General features: G+C 43.2%; 1 protein-coding gene across 1 annotated transcript; it reads left to right on the top strand.

Annotated features, from left to right (window-relative positions):
- The first annotated feature begins 3,368 nt into the window (after positions 1-3,368).
- LOC141974290 (arylacetamide deacetylase-like 4) lies at positions 3,369-16,851 on the top strand. Its single transcript, XM_074933870.1, has 4 exons — positions 3,369-3,524; positions 9,390-9,606; positions 12,263-12,326; positions 16,013-16,851. The coding sequence occupies exons 1-4, from the start codon at positions 3,369-3,371 to the stop codon at positions 16,785-16,787; spliced, it is 1,212 nt and encodes a 403-aa protein (XP_074789971.1). The 3' UTR covers positions 16,788-16,851.
- The last annotated feature ends 595 nt before the right edge of the window (positions 16,852-17,446 follow it).

Raw genomic sequence — 17,446 nt, 5'->3', positions numbered from 1 at the left:
AGGCCCAAAAAGAATATGGAAAACAACGAGCAAAAGGGACAAAAGCCCAACAGCAAAACTTTTTTTAAAGTACATCAGAAGCAGGCAGCCCAATCCCTGGGGCGACTGGACGATCGAGGTGCTAAAGGAGCAACCAAGGATAAGGCCATTGCGGGGAAGCTAAATGAATTCTCTGCATCAGTCTTCATTGCAGAGGGTATGAGGGACATTCCCACATCAGAGCCATTTTTTTTAGCTGACAAATCTGAGGAACTGTCCCAGATTAAGGTGTCAATAGAGGAGGTTCTGAAACAAATTGACAAATTAAGCAGAAACAAGTCACCAGGACCAGATGGTATTCACCCAAAAGTTCCCAAGGCACTCAAGTATGCAGAATTACTAACTGTGATATGTGGCTTAAATCAGACTCTGTACCTGATGACTGGAGGATAGCTAATGTAATATTGTTTTTAAAAAAGGTTCCAGAGGCAATCCTAGCAATTACAGGCTGGTAATTGTAACTGCAGTACCGGGAAAATTAGTTGAAACTAAAGAACAGAATTGTCAGGCACATAGATGAACAGGATATGTCGGGGAAGAGACAATACAGCTTTTGTAAAGGGAAATCCCACCTCACCTGTCTATTATAATTCCTTGAGGGTGTCCACAAACGTGAACAAGGGTGATCCAGTGGATATAGTGTATCTGGATTTTCAGAAAGCCTTTGGCAAGGTCCCACACCAAAGGCTCTTAAGCAAAGTAAGCTGTCATGGGATAAGAGGAAAGGTCTTCTCATGGATAAATAATTGTTTAAAAGATAGGAAACAAAGGATAGGAATAAATGGTCGGTTTTCACAGTGCAGAGAGATAAATAGCGGGGTCCTCCAAAGATCTATGCTGGACCAGTGCTGTTCAACATATAAGTGATCTGGAAAAAGCAGTAAACAGTGAGTTGACAAAGTGTGCAGATGACACAAAATTGCTCAAGATAGTTAAGACTAAAGCTGACCACAAAGAATTACAAAGGGATCTCACAAAACTGGGTGACTGGGCAACAAAATGGCAGATGAAATTCAATGCTGACAAGTGCAAAGTAAGGTACATTGGAAAACATAATCCCAACTAGACACACAAAATGAGGGGGTCTAAATTAGCTGTTATCTCTCTCTCTCTCACACACACACTCACAGACAGATCTAGGAGTCATTGTGGATTGTTCTCTGAAAACATCAGCTCAATGTGTAGCAGCAGTCAAAAAAGCTAACAATGTTAGGAACCATTAGGAATGGGATAGATAATAAGACAGTAAATATCACAATGCCACTATATAAATCCATGGTATTCCCATACCTTGAATACTGTTTCAAGTTCCAGTCGCTACATCTCAAAAAACATATATTAGAACTGGAAAAAGTACAGAGAAGGGCAACTAAAATTATTAGGGTCTGGAACAACTTCCATATGTGAAAAGATTAAAAATACGGGGACTGTTCAACTTAGAAAAGAGGCGACTAAGGAGGGATATGCTAGAGGTCTATCCAATCATGACTGGGGTAGAGAAAGTGAATACGGAAGTGTTATTTCCCCCTTCACATAACACAAGAAGTAGGGGGTTTCAATGAAATTAATAGGCAGTAGGTTTAAAACAAACATAAGGAAGTACTTCACACAACCTGTGGAACTCATTGCCAGGGGATATTGTGAAGGCCAAAAGTATAAATGGGTTCAAAAAGAACTGGAGAGGTTCATAGAAAATAGCCATTGATGGACCTATTAGCTAAGATGGTCAGGGATATGCAACCTCATGGTCTAGGTGTCCCATAACCTCTGACTGCGAGAAGATGGGACTGGTTGACAGGGGATGGATCACTCAATTATTGCCCTGTTCTGTTCATTCCTTCTGAAGCATCTGCCACCGGCCACTATCAGAAGACAGGACACTGGCCTAGATGAACCATTGGTCTGACCCAGTATGGTCATTTTTATATTCTTATAATGTTTATATTGTAATAGTGCCCAGATGCCTATCAGCCCCAGAACTCCATTACAACGGGTGTTGTACAAACACCTTTGACAATGTGGTCGCTGCCTGGAAGAGATTACATTCTCTGCACACGAGAGGCATACATAGGGTTGAGGGAGAGGGAAAGCGTTTACAGTTTTCAATAGCTATATGTATATTTGCCTTTTGGCGAGTTATTATAAACAGATGAGTGAAGTACCCCCAACTTTCACTAGATCTAGCCAACAGTAGCTGGATGATTACTTATAGGTAGTGGTGAACTGGAGCCGGTTCGCACTGGTTTGCGCGAACTGGTTGTTAAATTTTGAAGCCGGTTTAGAACCGGTTGTTAAAGGGGTGGGGAAGCTCAGGCGGGACGGACAGGATGTGGCCCGCGGGACTGTCCTGTCCGTCCTGCCTGAGCTCTCGACTGGGGAGGCTCCCATGTGAATTTTTACTGACCCGGCACCACTCCGAGTCTTCGGCGGCAGGTCCTTCAGTTGCTCGGGGTCTTCAGCGGCATTTCGGCGGCGGGTCCTTCAGTGCCACCAAAGACCCGGAGCGAACCGAGTCTTGAGCTTCTGGCAGCTCATCACTGCTTATAGGCGCCTTGGCAGAGGTGGGTCTTGAGGAGAGATTTGCAGGAGAAGGTCCTGGCCTTAAAAATCAGTGTTTCATGTGAATTGGGCAGCATGGAAGACAGGGCAGAGAAATTTGTGGACGAAGCTGACAAATGGGCCACTGAGATTGGTATCATTGGTGGAGTAGGGAGTGGTTGCACAATCAGAGACAAGACAAAACAGGTAAGGAAGTACCTAATTGTGAGTGCTCTTGAAGGCAGCTGTAAAGCAATTTCCCACAGGAGTTGAAGAATAACAGAAGCCTGATTGTATCTGAGGAAAACATAACACGTCTTGGCCTTCCCATAAAATTGTTGCAAAATGCATAAGAAATCAGACTACCAGCTCCCAGGACTGGAAGAGAGAAGAGAAGAACAGAAATGCAAGATCAGTGAAATGAGGTTCTGAAAAATCCTCCTGCTATTGCAATATGAGAGAGAAGAGAAATCTCAGGTCTCTTGTTAGAGCTAATATATCTTTGCCAAGAGAAGCACTAATCCAATAACGATAGGCACAGTAGGAAAACACATATAGAATGTGTGTTGCCATTATGAATATATAATATTAAACAATAATTTATGCAAGCCTCACCTTTTTCTAATTAATACTTCCTGTGTGGTGAGATCTTCACCTACCTATGAATCTTTCCAAGAGGAGGAGGATGGGGTGTGGAGGGATTTTTTGATCCTGCCACTGAAGATTTTAGCTGTGGAGACAACTGCAGGAGAGCAGTCAGTTCCTAGTTCCATCGTTCTGAGCACCGTGAAATGGAATTCACATTATCAATTTTTCTTGTTGCTTTTATCCTGTTGGTGGCATTGGCATTTTACTATGAACATCCAAAGGCTGAAATCCCTCGAGAAGTGGATCAGCGCGTAAAGCTTTACTTTATTCATTACGTCGTGAACTTTGTATTTGGTCTGGTGAGTGTACCTTGTTTGAAACTCGGGTTTGATTTCCATTTAAATGTATTGTAAAGAGTTGGCACAAGATTCCTGTCAACTGGATTAGTTCTTGGAGGTAAAGAGAAGAAAGCACCAGGCAGCGTCACTCACGGGTAGCTGCGAGGGAGAATTATTTCTTCGTGTTTAGGCAAAAGCCTTTTTAGAAAAAGTACAAAGAGTGATAAAATCTGTGCTAGGTAGGAGCTCTGCACAGGGCTGGGAAACCTGTTGCTTATGCAAATGCAGTAGAAAGATTTCAAGTGTGGGCAGTACAACTTGCTGTTCTTCAGTCCAAGGCGTAAGGAAGACTACAGAGTGTGTGTGAAAATATGTATACATATGAAGTGCTAAAATGAGGCAAGAAATATGATCGAAGTCAATGGCGTTGCATCAATTTACGTCGGCTCAGGAGCTAGGCATGGTCTGAATCCTGCTATTAAGAGAGTTCTGTTTAAAAGCAGTAGTAGGGAGCTGCTCGCTGTGACTCCACGGGGAGGCTTATGTTGTGTTGTTAAAGCAGAGATTCAACCACCTCTTTCTGTGGGTGTGACGAATACGATGTATCTTTGCCAAAGTCACAGCACATCATCTGAGTCAGCATTGACTTTTCTGAGGATTTTCAAGGAAATCCTTAATTGACATACCTGCGCTAGCTCTCAAGATAGCACGCTACAGATAGAACGGAGCCGCAGTGACCCAAACTACAAGACCTCTTGGAGACCCTCGGCCCGTACGTGGGGTGGCTAGCCCAACCTCTCTAGTTTTAGCACACTGGCTCACGGAGAGCTAGCCAAAGACTCATAGAATCATAGAATATCAGGGTTGGAAGGGACCTCAGGAGGTCATCTAGTCCAATCCCCTGCTCAAAGCAGGACCAATCCCCAACTAAATCATCCCAGCCAGGGCTTTGTCAAGTCTGACCTTAAAAACTTCCAAGGAAGGAGATTCCACCACCTCCCTAGGTAACCCATTCCAGTGCTTCACCACCCTCCTAGTGAAAACGTTTTTCCTAATATCCAACCTAAACCTCTCCCACTGCAACTTGAGACCATTGCTCCTTGTTCTGTCAGCTGCCACCACTGAGAACAGTCTAGATCCATCCTCTTTGGAACCCCCTTTCAGGTAGTTGAAAGCAGCTATCAAATCCCCCCTCGCTCTTCTCTTCTGCAGGCTAAACAATTCCAGAATGTCTCCTTGTGCTGGGAACCACGCCCTCCAGCCTGAAGTGTAGACTTGCCCTAAAATTAATTTTAAATGGTCCCTTTAAGAAATGTGGCCTGAGGAACCTCACCCTTCTTTTTTGAACCTTTCTAAGCTAAACATACGGCCCCCCAAAAGCACCAAGCTTCACTCACACCCATCTCTCAGACAAGCCACTCTCCAAATTTTGAAATATACACTTAAAAACAATCGGCCCCCTTATTGTCCCCGCGGCCTGGGAGTGGACATGGGGCAACAGGGACACGTGGGATGGGAAGCTCAGGGAAGGGTGTTGTGGGTCCAGAGATGTATGGGAACATCAGATTAACGTTTGGTGAATCATTTGTCTGGAAAGAGAATATGAGCTGAGCAGGGCTATGAGTTTGCATGGGCTTCCCCCTCCATGAGCGTCTTCCACTCCTCCCTCTCCCGTGCCCTGCCACCAACAGCCCCTCTTCCAGTTCTCCCTACAGCTGCATAACTCCCACCACGGTCCCTCTACAGCCATGTGCTGCCCACACAGTAACTGGGTGCCTCTGTTAAAATAACAGGCAGCAGGCACCTCTCCGAGCTAGTGTTTCAGGCGGCCCGCAGACTCCCGCCGTTCACTACTCTTGGTTCACATTTTTCAAGTTATCTTAGCAGCCCTGAGAAACATACCTTTTTAAATAACAGCTCAGACGCTGGAGCATCCGTCTGTACAGGCATACAAATACAGCAAATAATTCAAACAGCCGATGAGGAAAATATTCAGCATTCATAGGGACATAGATGGAAACAGTTATGACTCGTGTGAATAAAAATACATGAATAAATAGGAAAACTGGTCTGTGCTTTAGCTTTTTCTTACAAGCTAAGATTTAACTGATAAGAAAAAAAGGGCTGGACAGTGGTGGCTTTGCAGTCAACAAAGGACAGGAGGAAAGAGACAGAAAGTGCCAGACTGTACCTTAAAGCAGAAGATGGGGACTGGCTGATGGTCACAGGAGTGAAGCTGGATAGGGAGCAGGGCTATGGAAACTGGGGAGCTGTCTGTTGATACAATAATATTCACAGTGTTTAAAACTTCACACACGTTCTCTGCTCAGTGTTCCATAGGGAGAGATTAGGGACGGGGGCTGGCGAGAAGAGGGAGGCAGATCAGTGGAAGGGAGTGTATGAGGGGCCTCTGGAACTGTGCTTCAGTGGAAAGGGCCCCTGAGCCACGCCAGGAGAAGCTCTGCCCCCTTTCCCCAGCACAACTAGATGGTCCGCGCAAATACACCTTCCTCCTTTGCTTAAGCCTTTTCTAGGCCCTACCCGCAGCGTAATCCAGGTTCTACTCCCATAACCACCACTACTCCCAAAACTCTGAATCCTACCCACTTCCCCCAATATGTAAGTGTGACATCAACTGCTCCACATTTCAGAAACCTAGGAAATTCATACACAAAATGTGTGTGTGTGTGTGTGTGAGAGAGAGAGAGAGAGAGAGAGAGAGCGCTAAGGTTGCCACCACACATGCCATAACAAAGACCAAAACCACAAAAGCAAGGATATGAAAAGTTAAATGAGCTAAGAGTACCTATTCCCTTCTACCCACAGATACACATCTTATCACTAGAGCTACTGTACACCACAGACTACGAAGCACAACCATAACCCTTCCTCCATAGGGATGCAAACCTCCACCACCGCCTATTGTTGCCAATGGGACCTGGTTTTCACTGTTTCAGCTTGAGCGTCTACTGTTGATTGCATGCTACACCATTTGTGTTGTTTGTGGGAGGAATCTGTGAGCAGGACAAACTTGTGAAATGAGTCAAAATTGACTTGTCAGCTTTTTTTAATGCAAGCTTGCAATTCTTATGAAATTTGAGACTACACCTCCCATCGCCATACCTATTGGCAAGACAGAGATTGCTGCTGTCAGCATCACCAGAAAATTGCATGTGTTTTTTTATTAGGTGTTGCAGCAAGTGACGCCTTCAAAACCATGCCAAGCTCAGAAGTTACTAATTTAGGAATTAAAATGGATGAAGATAGGCCATTTACATGCAGATATCAAGATACTAGATCGTGCTTTTAGCATGCTAAGACTTGATGACAGCTTATACTCTCCTCTGGAAGCTCTCTGTGTTACACTTATTTCAACATTTCCGAGTCGGAGGCCGGCATCCTTATGGGTTACAGCTAAGTATGGTAATTGTGGTAGTGACGAATTGTATATCAGCAAATGGAGAAGTAGATGGCACAAACTGGAAGGTAGCTCTGTTTTTTACTTCCTTGCTGCTGTTATTTTGTTAGGTAATGTAAATTGTGTATTGTGACAGACCCAGACCAGTGGGGTACAGGAGTCTGGTCGAAGGCAAATATACTGGCCACTGGATCAATAGTTTTCTGTTCCCTGAGTGACCAGAGCAGGGGCTGCCCTAGAGCAATCAGGAACCTGCTAGAACCAATTAAGACAGGCAGGCTAATTAAGACACCTGGAGCCAATTAAGAACATACTAGAATCAATTATAGCAGGCAGACTAATCAAGACACCTAGTTTAAAAAGGACCTCCCATCAGTTAGTGGGGTGTGTGTGCAAGGAGCAGGGAGTGAGAAGGCAGGCTACTGGAGGACTGAGGCGTACAAGTGTGATCAGGCTTCAGGAGGAAGATCCAGCTGTGAGGATAAAGAAGGTGCTGGGGGGAGGCCATGGGGAAGTAGCTCAGGGAGTTGTAGCTGTATTTGTCATGCAGCTGATACAGGGGACATTGTGGACAGCTGCTATCTACACGGCCCTGGCCTGGAGCCTGGTGTAGAGGGTGGGCCCGGGTTCCCCCCATCCCCCAAACTCCTGATCGGACACAGGAGGAGTTGACCTGGTCTGTAAGCAACACCAGAAGGGAAGGTCTAATTTGGAAAGGGATCTGGCCTGTTCCTGACCCACTAGGTGGGACCCAGAGGCTGCGGGGATTGTTCTCCATTTCCCCCATGCTGGCCAGTGACGAGGTTAGCTGAGTGGATGGCAGGTTTGAGCCTCTAGCAGAAGCAGCCAAACTGAGGGCTGCCGTGAACCTCTGAGGCGAGCAAATCCCCCCAAAAGCCCAGGACCCACCAAGGTAGAGGAGGAACTTTGTCACAGTATGCAGATAGTTAATTTAAAGCACACCATCTATCTGCATATAAGAAAATGTTCATAAGCGTGTTGGTTTAATAAAGTTGTTGCTGAATTGTAAAAGGCTTCTTGACTATAGCCCTTAACACGCTGTAAAAAGTAAATCAGGTTTGTTGCCACTTCTTCCAATACCGACATCCCTCTTCTGACAAGCAGTGTCACCTCATTACCAGGTGGTAGCAGATTTTGTGGCCTTACAGGTCAGCTCCCCAGTGAAGGGAAAAAAGTCAATGATACGGAGTACAGATATATTCTAACCGTAACTTGCTTTTACACATTTATCAGTCCTGGAACAGAGATGCAGGCAATCCCTTCTTTCAGGAATCTCAGCCCAACACAAATGCCTGATTCTCAGAGAGTAAAATCTACCTTAAGAATGGACTATAATCAGAGACGACGGCAGAAAGCAAAACTCTCCTGCCATTCCGACAGCTTCTACTCACTGAACCTGGTATAACCAAGAACTGGCAACAACACATGAATTTCTTCCAGAACTAAAAACTTGTTCACTCTCTAAAAGAAAGAACTCGGAAGACAATGTGGAACAGCACCACCTGATGACGTCTGCTATAACAATACTTTGTTGTTGCTAACCAGAAGCAATTAGTCACTTTAGTGCTGATTGTGAAGAACATGTCACATAACTTGTGAGGTTGGCACCTGGGGCTCTGCAGGGCAATGTGAGGGAGATTTTCTTTATGTTCACAGTAGTTTGAGCTGAGATTAGCCAGCCTAATAAACTCTTGATGAGTCTGAAGTCATTTAGCACGATACTGAAGCCACTCTATCCTTGTCTAGATCACATCAGGGGTTGCTGTGGTTATATCTATCCTGCAGTAACAGGGTGTGACTGCAGCTCCAGTGGACATACCTGGGCTAGTTTTAATCTGGCTATCTTGGGTTACAGATCAGCAAAGCTTCAACAGCTCAAGCTTCAATGCAGCCTGTACAACCCCCCCATGGAACCCTGGGAAATTCCTCGCTGGGCTAGCCCACGCTGAGCCTTGCATGGCCACAGCTTCACTGTTTGAGGATTCAAAATAGTTAGATTAAAGATTGCTCGGGTATGCCCGCTTGAGTGGCAGTCACACCCGCTGACTGTCGAAGAGACATACCCTGTGTGCCTCGGACAACAGGAAATATCCCTGTCTGCTCCTGCCCAGTTTTAGAAAAGATTGGGAGTGGGAGAAGAAGCATTTCAACTTTGCTGTAGGTTACCAGTTCAAAGCCAGCCAGAGTTATTAGTAATCAAACAGTTGTAATGAGATGCAGGATAATCGGTAGCACATGTGAAACAAGTTGGTTGTCTGAATCTACTTCAGAATGAAGAAGTGACCACGTTACCATCACAACAGGGCCCTTTGATGGCAGCACCGGCACAGACCCCAAAATTTAAATTGGTTCTGGAGACAATTTCCTGTTCACTCTCCAGGATATGGCTGAAGCACACTGACAGGGAACTGTAAACTAATTTTTGGTCTCTGTCTCCCTATAAACAGGCAAGGATTTTTGAGAAACTGCGAATCTGCAAGGAGGTTTACTTCATCAGGACCTTCTTGTATGGAATACCCCCATGGAAGAATGCTAATCTCTTCATCGAGGACTTGAAGTTTGCAAAGGTGTCAGTGAGGGTTTACCATCCGAAAGCGTCATCTGCTGGCCAAAGGAGAGGAGTCCTTTACCTTCACGGAGGAGTTGGCCAGATTGGAAGCATAGGTAAGAATTTTAAAGAAATTAAGAACTATGATAAATATGATGTTTTATCTAGTTCCTTCTATTATGATAGTTCTTACATGATAATTAAGAACTACTGCAATTAAGAATTTAAAAAATAAATTAAGAATGAGAACCAAACTTAAAAGTTACATATTTTTAGTCAGACTGTCCAGCGTTATGCCGCTGAGCATTCCCTTCAACGAAAATTTGTACTTTTCCTTGGATTTCTGTTCTCTGACCATTCATGAGAATTACTTTACTTTTCCCTTTCATTGTTGCCATTGGAGACAGAAAAATTGGAGCTTTGGCCACTGCCAGGCAAACTGCTCCAAGGCTGGAAGTCTTTGAGATCAGTAACATGCTCAACTTTGTTAATTATTATAGCACTGAAATGTCCTTTGTGCCTCTGAAAAATCTCCCACGATAATAATAATCCCTTAGACATATTTTTGGTTGCCCAATCTGAGACATCATAAGGTATTCAGATTTCAGTAGATGCCGAGTACCCACCCTTTGAATAAATCAGGGCCCTTTAAAGGCATCTCACATTGGGCAAAAATTGAGGCATCCAAAATCACTGTTCTCTTTGGGAAATCTTGGCCTATATGCAGGCTGAGTGTTGGATGCTGTAATTAGAATGGGGTGAATTTTTTCAGAAGCATAGTTTATTCAAAGAAAAATGTAGTTTGGGGTTTTCCAAAACTATTCTTGAATTGGGAGTGAATTCAGTGAATAAAAAAAAAAAAACTTTTTCGCAGAAACTAAAGTCAAAGTTTTGTTTCAATAGTTTCTAAATGATATGTTTTGACCTTTTGGTTTGAAACAAAGTTTTGATTGGAAATGTAACTAGATTTAAATGAAGCAAAGGCACCCAAAAACTAAACAAAAACCCCAAATCATTAAAAAGAAAAATGTAGGTTTTGGGATGAACCAAAACAAAATATTATTTGTCTTTTTCAGTTCAGCCACTGACTTGAAAAACAAACAAACAATTATTTCCTCAGCTCTAGTCCTGTCTGCAGAGGGAGGTATTAAAACAGCTAGCAACTTTACAAATGTCCTCATCAGATGTCTATTATTCCTGTGAGTTACAATAATCCCTTTGGAAGGGGTAGCCCATTTTGTCATTATATGCTTCCTTGGTGCAAGTTTTAAGCCCTGTGACAGGTGATGCCTCAGAGGATTTGGCTAACAAAGCTGCTCAATTCCTGAATGTGCAATTGAGATGCACCTATCTTCCCTTCCAATATCCAATTTGCGCTATTCCATCATCTTTCTTTTGTTTCGGATAAATAGACAGCAGAGACATTTCCTAAGATCTGTGTTAAGATGTTGTGGCTTTTGGAATAAAGGCCTGGTCTATTCTGAGCACCTGTGGAAGGGACAATTACTACATCTCCGTGGAACTAGCCCCCAGACAATGTTCCCTTTCATTTGTTTTCTGTACATGGAACAAATGACGGCCTTACCTCAGATTTAAAAATCTATGGATGCAGTCTCTTGCACACCCTTTCTCTCCTTCTTTTTATTATCTCCACCCTACCATTCCAGTTACCATTTCATTCACTCATCCCTCCCTTCCTGCCTCATCATTCATTCTATATCCCACACTCGTTATAGACTCTTTTACAGCACTCCTTTTCACTCTCTTTCCCTTGCAAGTTTCCCTTCCCCTCCCTTTCTTCGTTCTACACACTACTGCTTTTTTACTATATTGTATTCTGGTTCTTATCTGTTGCTCATCACTGTGGCAATGTAAGCCCCTTCCAGATGTGTATTATACAATGTTCCTGGTGTCTGTCATGCGTGGTTCTTCCTTACCACAGGGAAAAAGCTGCATGAACAATTAAAAAAATTAAGATAATATTTATTTTATATATGTACGTATAGGCATGTGTTGTGTGTTTTTACTAGTAGAGACAAGGTTTAAAAAAAATGCATCTTGCCCTTGCAGTGGAAAGTGGTGAGGTCTGAGGTAGTTCTGTGTGTGTGTGTGAAAGAAAATAACACACTTGCCCCTTAAGAAAATCCCTCCATTGCATTACCCTTGATGTGGCCCTGCTAATGCTACCGGTGGTGTCTTTGTCCAACCTCCCACAGGGCTGGTTTACATAACGTGAAGGTAGAAATGTGAATCAACTTTGGTGTCCTGTCTCCACTAGGGCTCCCACAGATGTTAACAAAATGGTGGGAGAGTTCATCCCTGTGCCACATCCCTCACAAAATCTAATAGTGTCAAGGCCAAGGGCAGGAGAAATCCAATGCAGGCTTATTAGTATGAAGGAGATACAGATTCCAGATTCTGACTCTTTCTTTTAAGTGACGTTACTTTCACACCTTGACTCACTCAAAGAGGCATTGAGGAATATTTTGAGTATGGTGTTTGGATACTTCCGCCCCAATGCACACAACTCCCAATGAAAAACGTGCGAGGCCCTTTTGCCACATACTGAACACACTAAGACTTTCTCTGGATTAGTAAACCAGGGATGAGTAGAATTCCAAGTCACATAAAACCCCCTAATCCTCCTGTAAGATCATGAGTCCCTCATCAAAAATGAACACCCATCTGAATTTTCTTCTCATTGTGTAAGGATATAGAATTGAATATCCTGAAGATATTAATACAACTCCATTGAGAATGTTTGTGTTGCAGGCATGTATGAAAGAGTATGCCGTTTTATTGCCCGTGGAAGTGACTCAGTGGTTGTGTGTGTTGGGTAAGTGATTTTATTTCAGTTGCATTATGTGGGAACCATTTACAATGTGTCAGCTTCCAGGTGTGTATGTCCATGAGATGTCCCTATCAGCCTGCTCTTTCAGAAAGTGGTTCAACAAAAGGAATGTATGGATGGATATAGTTTTGCACTCTACGCTCTGCCCTCTTGTTGAGTTCTTTGGAGTAGACTTGCAATAAGTCTGTTATGGAGCCTAAAAGATCAGACCAAACAAAGAAAAAAAACCCTTTAAATATTTTAATACATAGCATCATTTTTATAGATAGTGGGTCAAATCCTGACCCCTCTAATGTCAGAGGAAGGGGACTGCACATACCTTACTCTCACCTGTCATTATACAGCCAGATCAATCCTTAGGATGGCTGTTATGGCAGTGCATTAGCTATAGAATGATAGAATCATAGAAATGTAGGGCTAGAAGGGACCTTGAGAAGCCACCAAGTGTAGCTCCGTGTACCAAGGCAGGACCACGACCATCCCTGACAGGTGTTTGCCCAGTGTGTTCTTAAAAACCTCCAGTGATGGGGATTCCACAACCTCCTGTGGAAGCTATTCCAGTATTTAACTATCTTTGTACTTAGAAAGTTTTTTCTAATATCTAAACTAAGTCTTCCTTGTGGCACATTCCACCCATTACGTCTTGTCCTGCCTTCAGTGGATGCAGAACAATTGATCGCCATCCTTGTTATAACAGTCCTTAACATATTTGAAGACTTATCAGGTTCCCACCTCAGTCTTATTCTCTCAGGTCTAAACTTGATTAGTTTTCTTAAGCTTTCATAGGTTTCTATTTTCTCAACTATTTATCATTTTTGTTGCCTCTCTGGATTCTCTCCAGTTTGTCCACATCTTTCCTAAAGTGTGATGCCCAGAACCGGACACAGTACTCCAGCTAAGATGTCTCCAGTGCTGCATAGAGATGGACAATGACTTTCCTTGTCTTACATATAACACTGCTGTTAATAGAGCCCAGAATATGTTAGCCTTTTTCACAACTGCATCATATTGTTGACTCACACTCAATTTGTGATCCACTATAACACCTAGATCCTTTGCAGTGTTACTACCACCTAGCCAGATATTCCCCATTTTGTAGTTGTGCGTTTGATTTTTCCTTCCTACTTTGCACATATCTTGATTGAATTTCATCTTGTTGAATTCAGACCAATCCTTCAATTTGTCAAGGTCATTTTGAACTCTATATTTTTTCTTCCAAAGTGCTTGCAACCCTGACAAGCTTGATATAATCTGCAAATTTTATAAGCCTACTCTCCACTTCATTACCTAACTCATTCATGAAAATATTGACTAGTACTGGACCCACAACTGACCCCTGCTGGACCCCTCTAGATACGCCCTCCCAGTTGGACAGCAAAGTATTGATAACTACTCTTTGAGTAGTCTTTCAACCAGTTGTGCACCCACCTTATAGTAATTTAATCTAGACCACGTTTCCCTGCTTGCTTATGAGAATGTGAGACTGTGTCAAAAGCTTTACTAAAATCAAGATACATCATGCTACTGCTTCCCACGCTCCCCCGCCAAGCAGGCCAGTAGCCTGGTCAAAGAAGGAAATTAGGTTGGTTTGGCATAATTGGTCTTTGACAAATCCATGCTGGCTATTCCTTAGAACTGTTTGTTTTTCTCTAGGTGCTTACAAATTGTTTGTTTAATAATTTGTTCCAGTGTCTTTCCAGGTACCAAAGTTAGGCTGACTGGTCTATAATTCCTCAGGTCCTCCTTGTTCCCCTTTTAAAAGGATAGGTAGTATGTTTGCCTTCTCCATTCCTCTGCGACCTCACCTGTCTTCCATGAGTTCTCAAAGAGTTCCAGGATTGCTTCAGCTAGTTCCTGAAGTACCCTAGGATGAATTTCATCAGGCCCTGCCAATTTGGATTCATCCAGCTAATGGAAATATTCTTCTAGGCAGCAGCTTCATAGCTGTGTACCACAGAGGCCTAGGAGAAGGGGAGCAGCTTCGGCAAATGAGTCCTCAAGCCCCTCCTATAACCCACTGCAAAGCATGCCGTTGTGTCTCTCCACAGAGACTACAGCAGAACTGGGAGCAAGGGAGAAGATATACAAGGGTCTGCTGATTGGGGGGCTCATTGCAAGTACTATAGAATGCTTCTGTGTAGGGCTGATAAGAAGGGTCGTGCGTGGGGGAGGGAAGGGAAGTTGTGCCTTCCCTTCCATCCCCCAGCACTGACCGTTATTTTGTGGAGGGCTTTGTTCCAGTGTTAGTTATCAACTAACAAACAGCCACTGCCCTGATACGCACCTAAATGACATCTGTATATGTTGGCATCCACTATTAAAAACTCAAGCGTGGAGGCTGTTTTCAAAAACATACATTTTAAAATGAATTGTGTAACAGTCTGAATGATTTGCGTTGCAGTTATCCAACCCCCTTTTATTTAAAACGTGGTCCTCTCCGCTGAGAGCCGATGCAAAGAGCTGTAAGAGGAAACCATTTGCAGCGCACAGGAAGAAATATTATTGATCTACCAAACCCAGGAATTATCCTACATATTCCAGAGGGCCATCTGCTGTCCCTTACCTATTGAAAAACTGTTTACAGATAGAACAGACCTTTAAAAACCTCCCTGCTAGTTATCTCCCAAATGCTAAAGTCAAAGCACATGACCCTGTTATGGATCACTGGGATTTTCAGGGAAATTATGTCTTTGTAATGAATGAGGAAAGTGGCCTCCCTAAATGCTTCAATTCATCAGCATTCATCATGTTGTAACTAAAGATCTCTAGCTAAATTGTTTTAATCCTGATAACCTGACAAACCTGATAGAAGATGACTGCTGCAGGATAATCAGAGAAAAAAGCAAGCAAAAGACTTTGCGGTCTGTACTCAGTAGACTGTCTGACTAGCTTCCCTGATTAACAAATATGTTCGGTGTTCTGAGACCTTTGGCTAATTGAGAGTGCATCATAAATTGCTAATAAAAAGACATAACCACAATGAATATTAATCTGTATATTCCAACCCTTCTGTGATTATGTCAACCATCCATATTCGTGGCACTGTTAAAATGAATACTGATTGTTGCTGACTACACCCTGTGTGGTGCATTTGTGGATTAATGGTTTTATGTTTCCTGATATTGTGTGTTTCTTTAAGGGAAATTGTATCTCCTTTTTTTAAGAGAAAAGGAATTGGGATAAAAAGTTGTTTCCCTTGGATTATATTCAAAATTGCACTACCTGTTCCCTAAATCCTGGGCTAGCGGAATTGAGCTAACACCCATGTGGAATCCTTAGCGCCACTTGGCTCCCTTTATAAATAATTCCTGACACAAAAAATAGTAAATCTTTATCACTTTCAGTGCTTATTTTAGAAATGTCTGTTCTCACATATGTGCTCAGGGAGGTATTAGACTTCATTGCAAACCTAAAAGCAGGAAGGCCGATTACTGGTACACACTCCAGAATATTTCAGTACCTCACAGAGTCAGGTGATGTGTCCACAGTTGTCTAAAACATAATTAAAAAGGGGGGGGGTAACTCCTGAAGCTATTCTACAAAGCAGAATTTTAAACATATACATAGGTAATAATAAACATATATTTTTCTAACTTTAAAAGGTACTTGAAAGAGAAGATGACACTTCCCATAGATCTGATGACATTAAAACGCTGTCATTGATATTGTAGGTATCGTTTGGCTCCTGAGCACCCATATCCAACCCAGTTCTGGGACTGTCTCACTGCCGCGGTACACTTTATGAGGACCGCAGAAGACTATGGGGTGGATCCCACCCGTATTATCATCTGTGGGGACAGCAGTGGTGGCACGCTCGCGGCTGCTGTTTGCCAAGCCCTGGTGGATAGAACAGACCTCCCAAAGGCACGAGCCCAGATCTTGCTCTATCCATTTCTCCAAGCTGTGGACTTTAATTTGCCTTCATATCAGCAAAACGGTTCAGTCCCCTTCTTGTTAAAGAAACGGACCCTCACGCTTGGTATGCAGTATCTCAATAAGGACTTGTCACTGATGAAAGGTATCCTAGAAGGTTCCCATGTGCATGAGGATTTGAAACTGAAGTTTAGCAAATGGCTGAGTCCAGACAATATCCCCATGGAATTTAAGATCAGAGGCTACAAACCACCTGCATCTGCTTCATATTCAGAAGAACTTCATACTTTGGCCAAACTAGTTTTTGAGACAACATTTTCCCCACTATTAGCTGAAGATGCCATTGTTCGCCACCTCCCAGAGACTTTTATCTTGACCTGCGAGTACGATGTGGTCAGGGATGATGGCCTGTTGTACAAGAAAAGATTGGAGGACAATGGCATTCCAGTGACTTGGTACCATGTAGAGGATGGATTCCATGGAGTACTACTCCTAATTGACAGTGGGTATATTTCATTTCCATGTGGAAAGAGAGCAATGGACAATGTAGTAAACTTTATAAAAGGTTTATAACCACCACCCAGCAAAAAAAAACAAAAATAACCCCTCACCCCCCTGTTCTTCAGAAAATCCCCTCACCCCCCTGTTCTTAGAAAATCTAAGGTGCCATAACTTTGACACCTGACTCAGCCACTTGCACCTCATTAGAGTTGATGATGCTGAAAAGCTGACACCAAAGTAGGTTGATCCGGGTACTTTGGTGTCATGTCTACAGTTCCAGAACCTCAGCACCAAAGAAGGTCAATCTAGAAGGATGCAGGGAGCTCAGTGCTTTATCAACAGTGAGGAAGCCCTGGCATCAGATTAGGCTAGCCAATTCAGATCCTGGAAGTTTGGTGCCATGACCAGCGTGCCAAAACTTTGAAATTGGGTTCAGCCAGCGGGATAAGACTGGGGATCTGGCCATTGCATAAGCCAGGAAATGAGCCACTGAATCTAGTGGATCTCTAACGTTGATGCTGGATTTACAGATTGCCAAATTTATTTAAAAGGGTGAGACTGCCCTTCCCATCCATGCAGGTCCAGATGTTACCTACGCTGCACAGGTACCACTTTGTTCTTTTAAATAACGAAACCTCTAGTAACTGATGATCTAGCTAATTAAAAGAAAAATAGCTCTGAAAGGGCTGAAGAATAAAACAATGAGGGAAGCATTGACGACACTGCATGGG

This window comes from Natator depressus, chromosome 18 (genome assembly GCF_965152275.1).
Source record: "Natator depressus isolate rNatDep1 chromosome 18, rNatDep2.hap1, whole genome shotgun sequence".
NCBI classification, from domain to species: domain Eukaryota; kingdom Metazoa; phylum Chordata; order Testudines; family Cheloniidae; genus Natator; species Natator depressus.
This window is presented reverse-complemented; position numbering and strand designations above follow the sequence as displayed.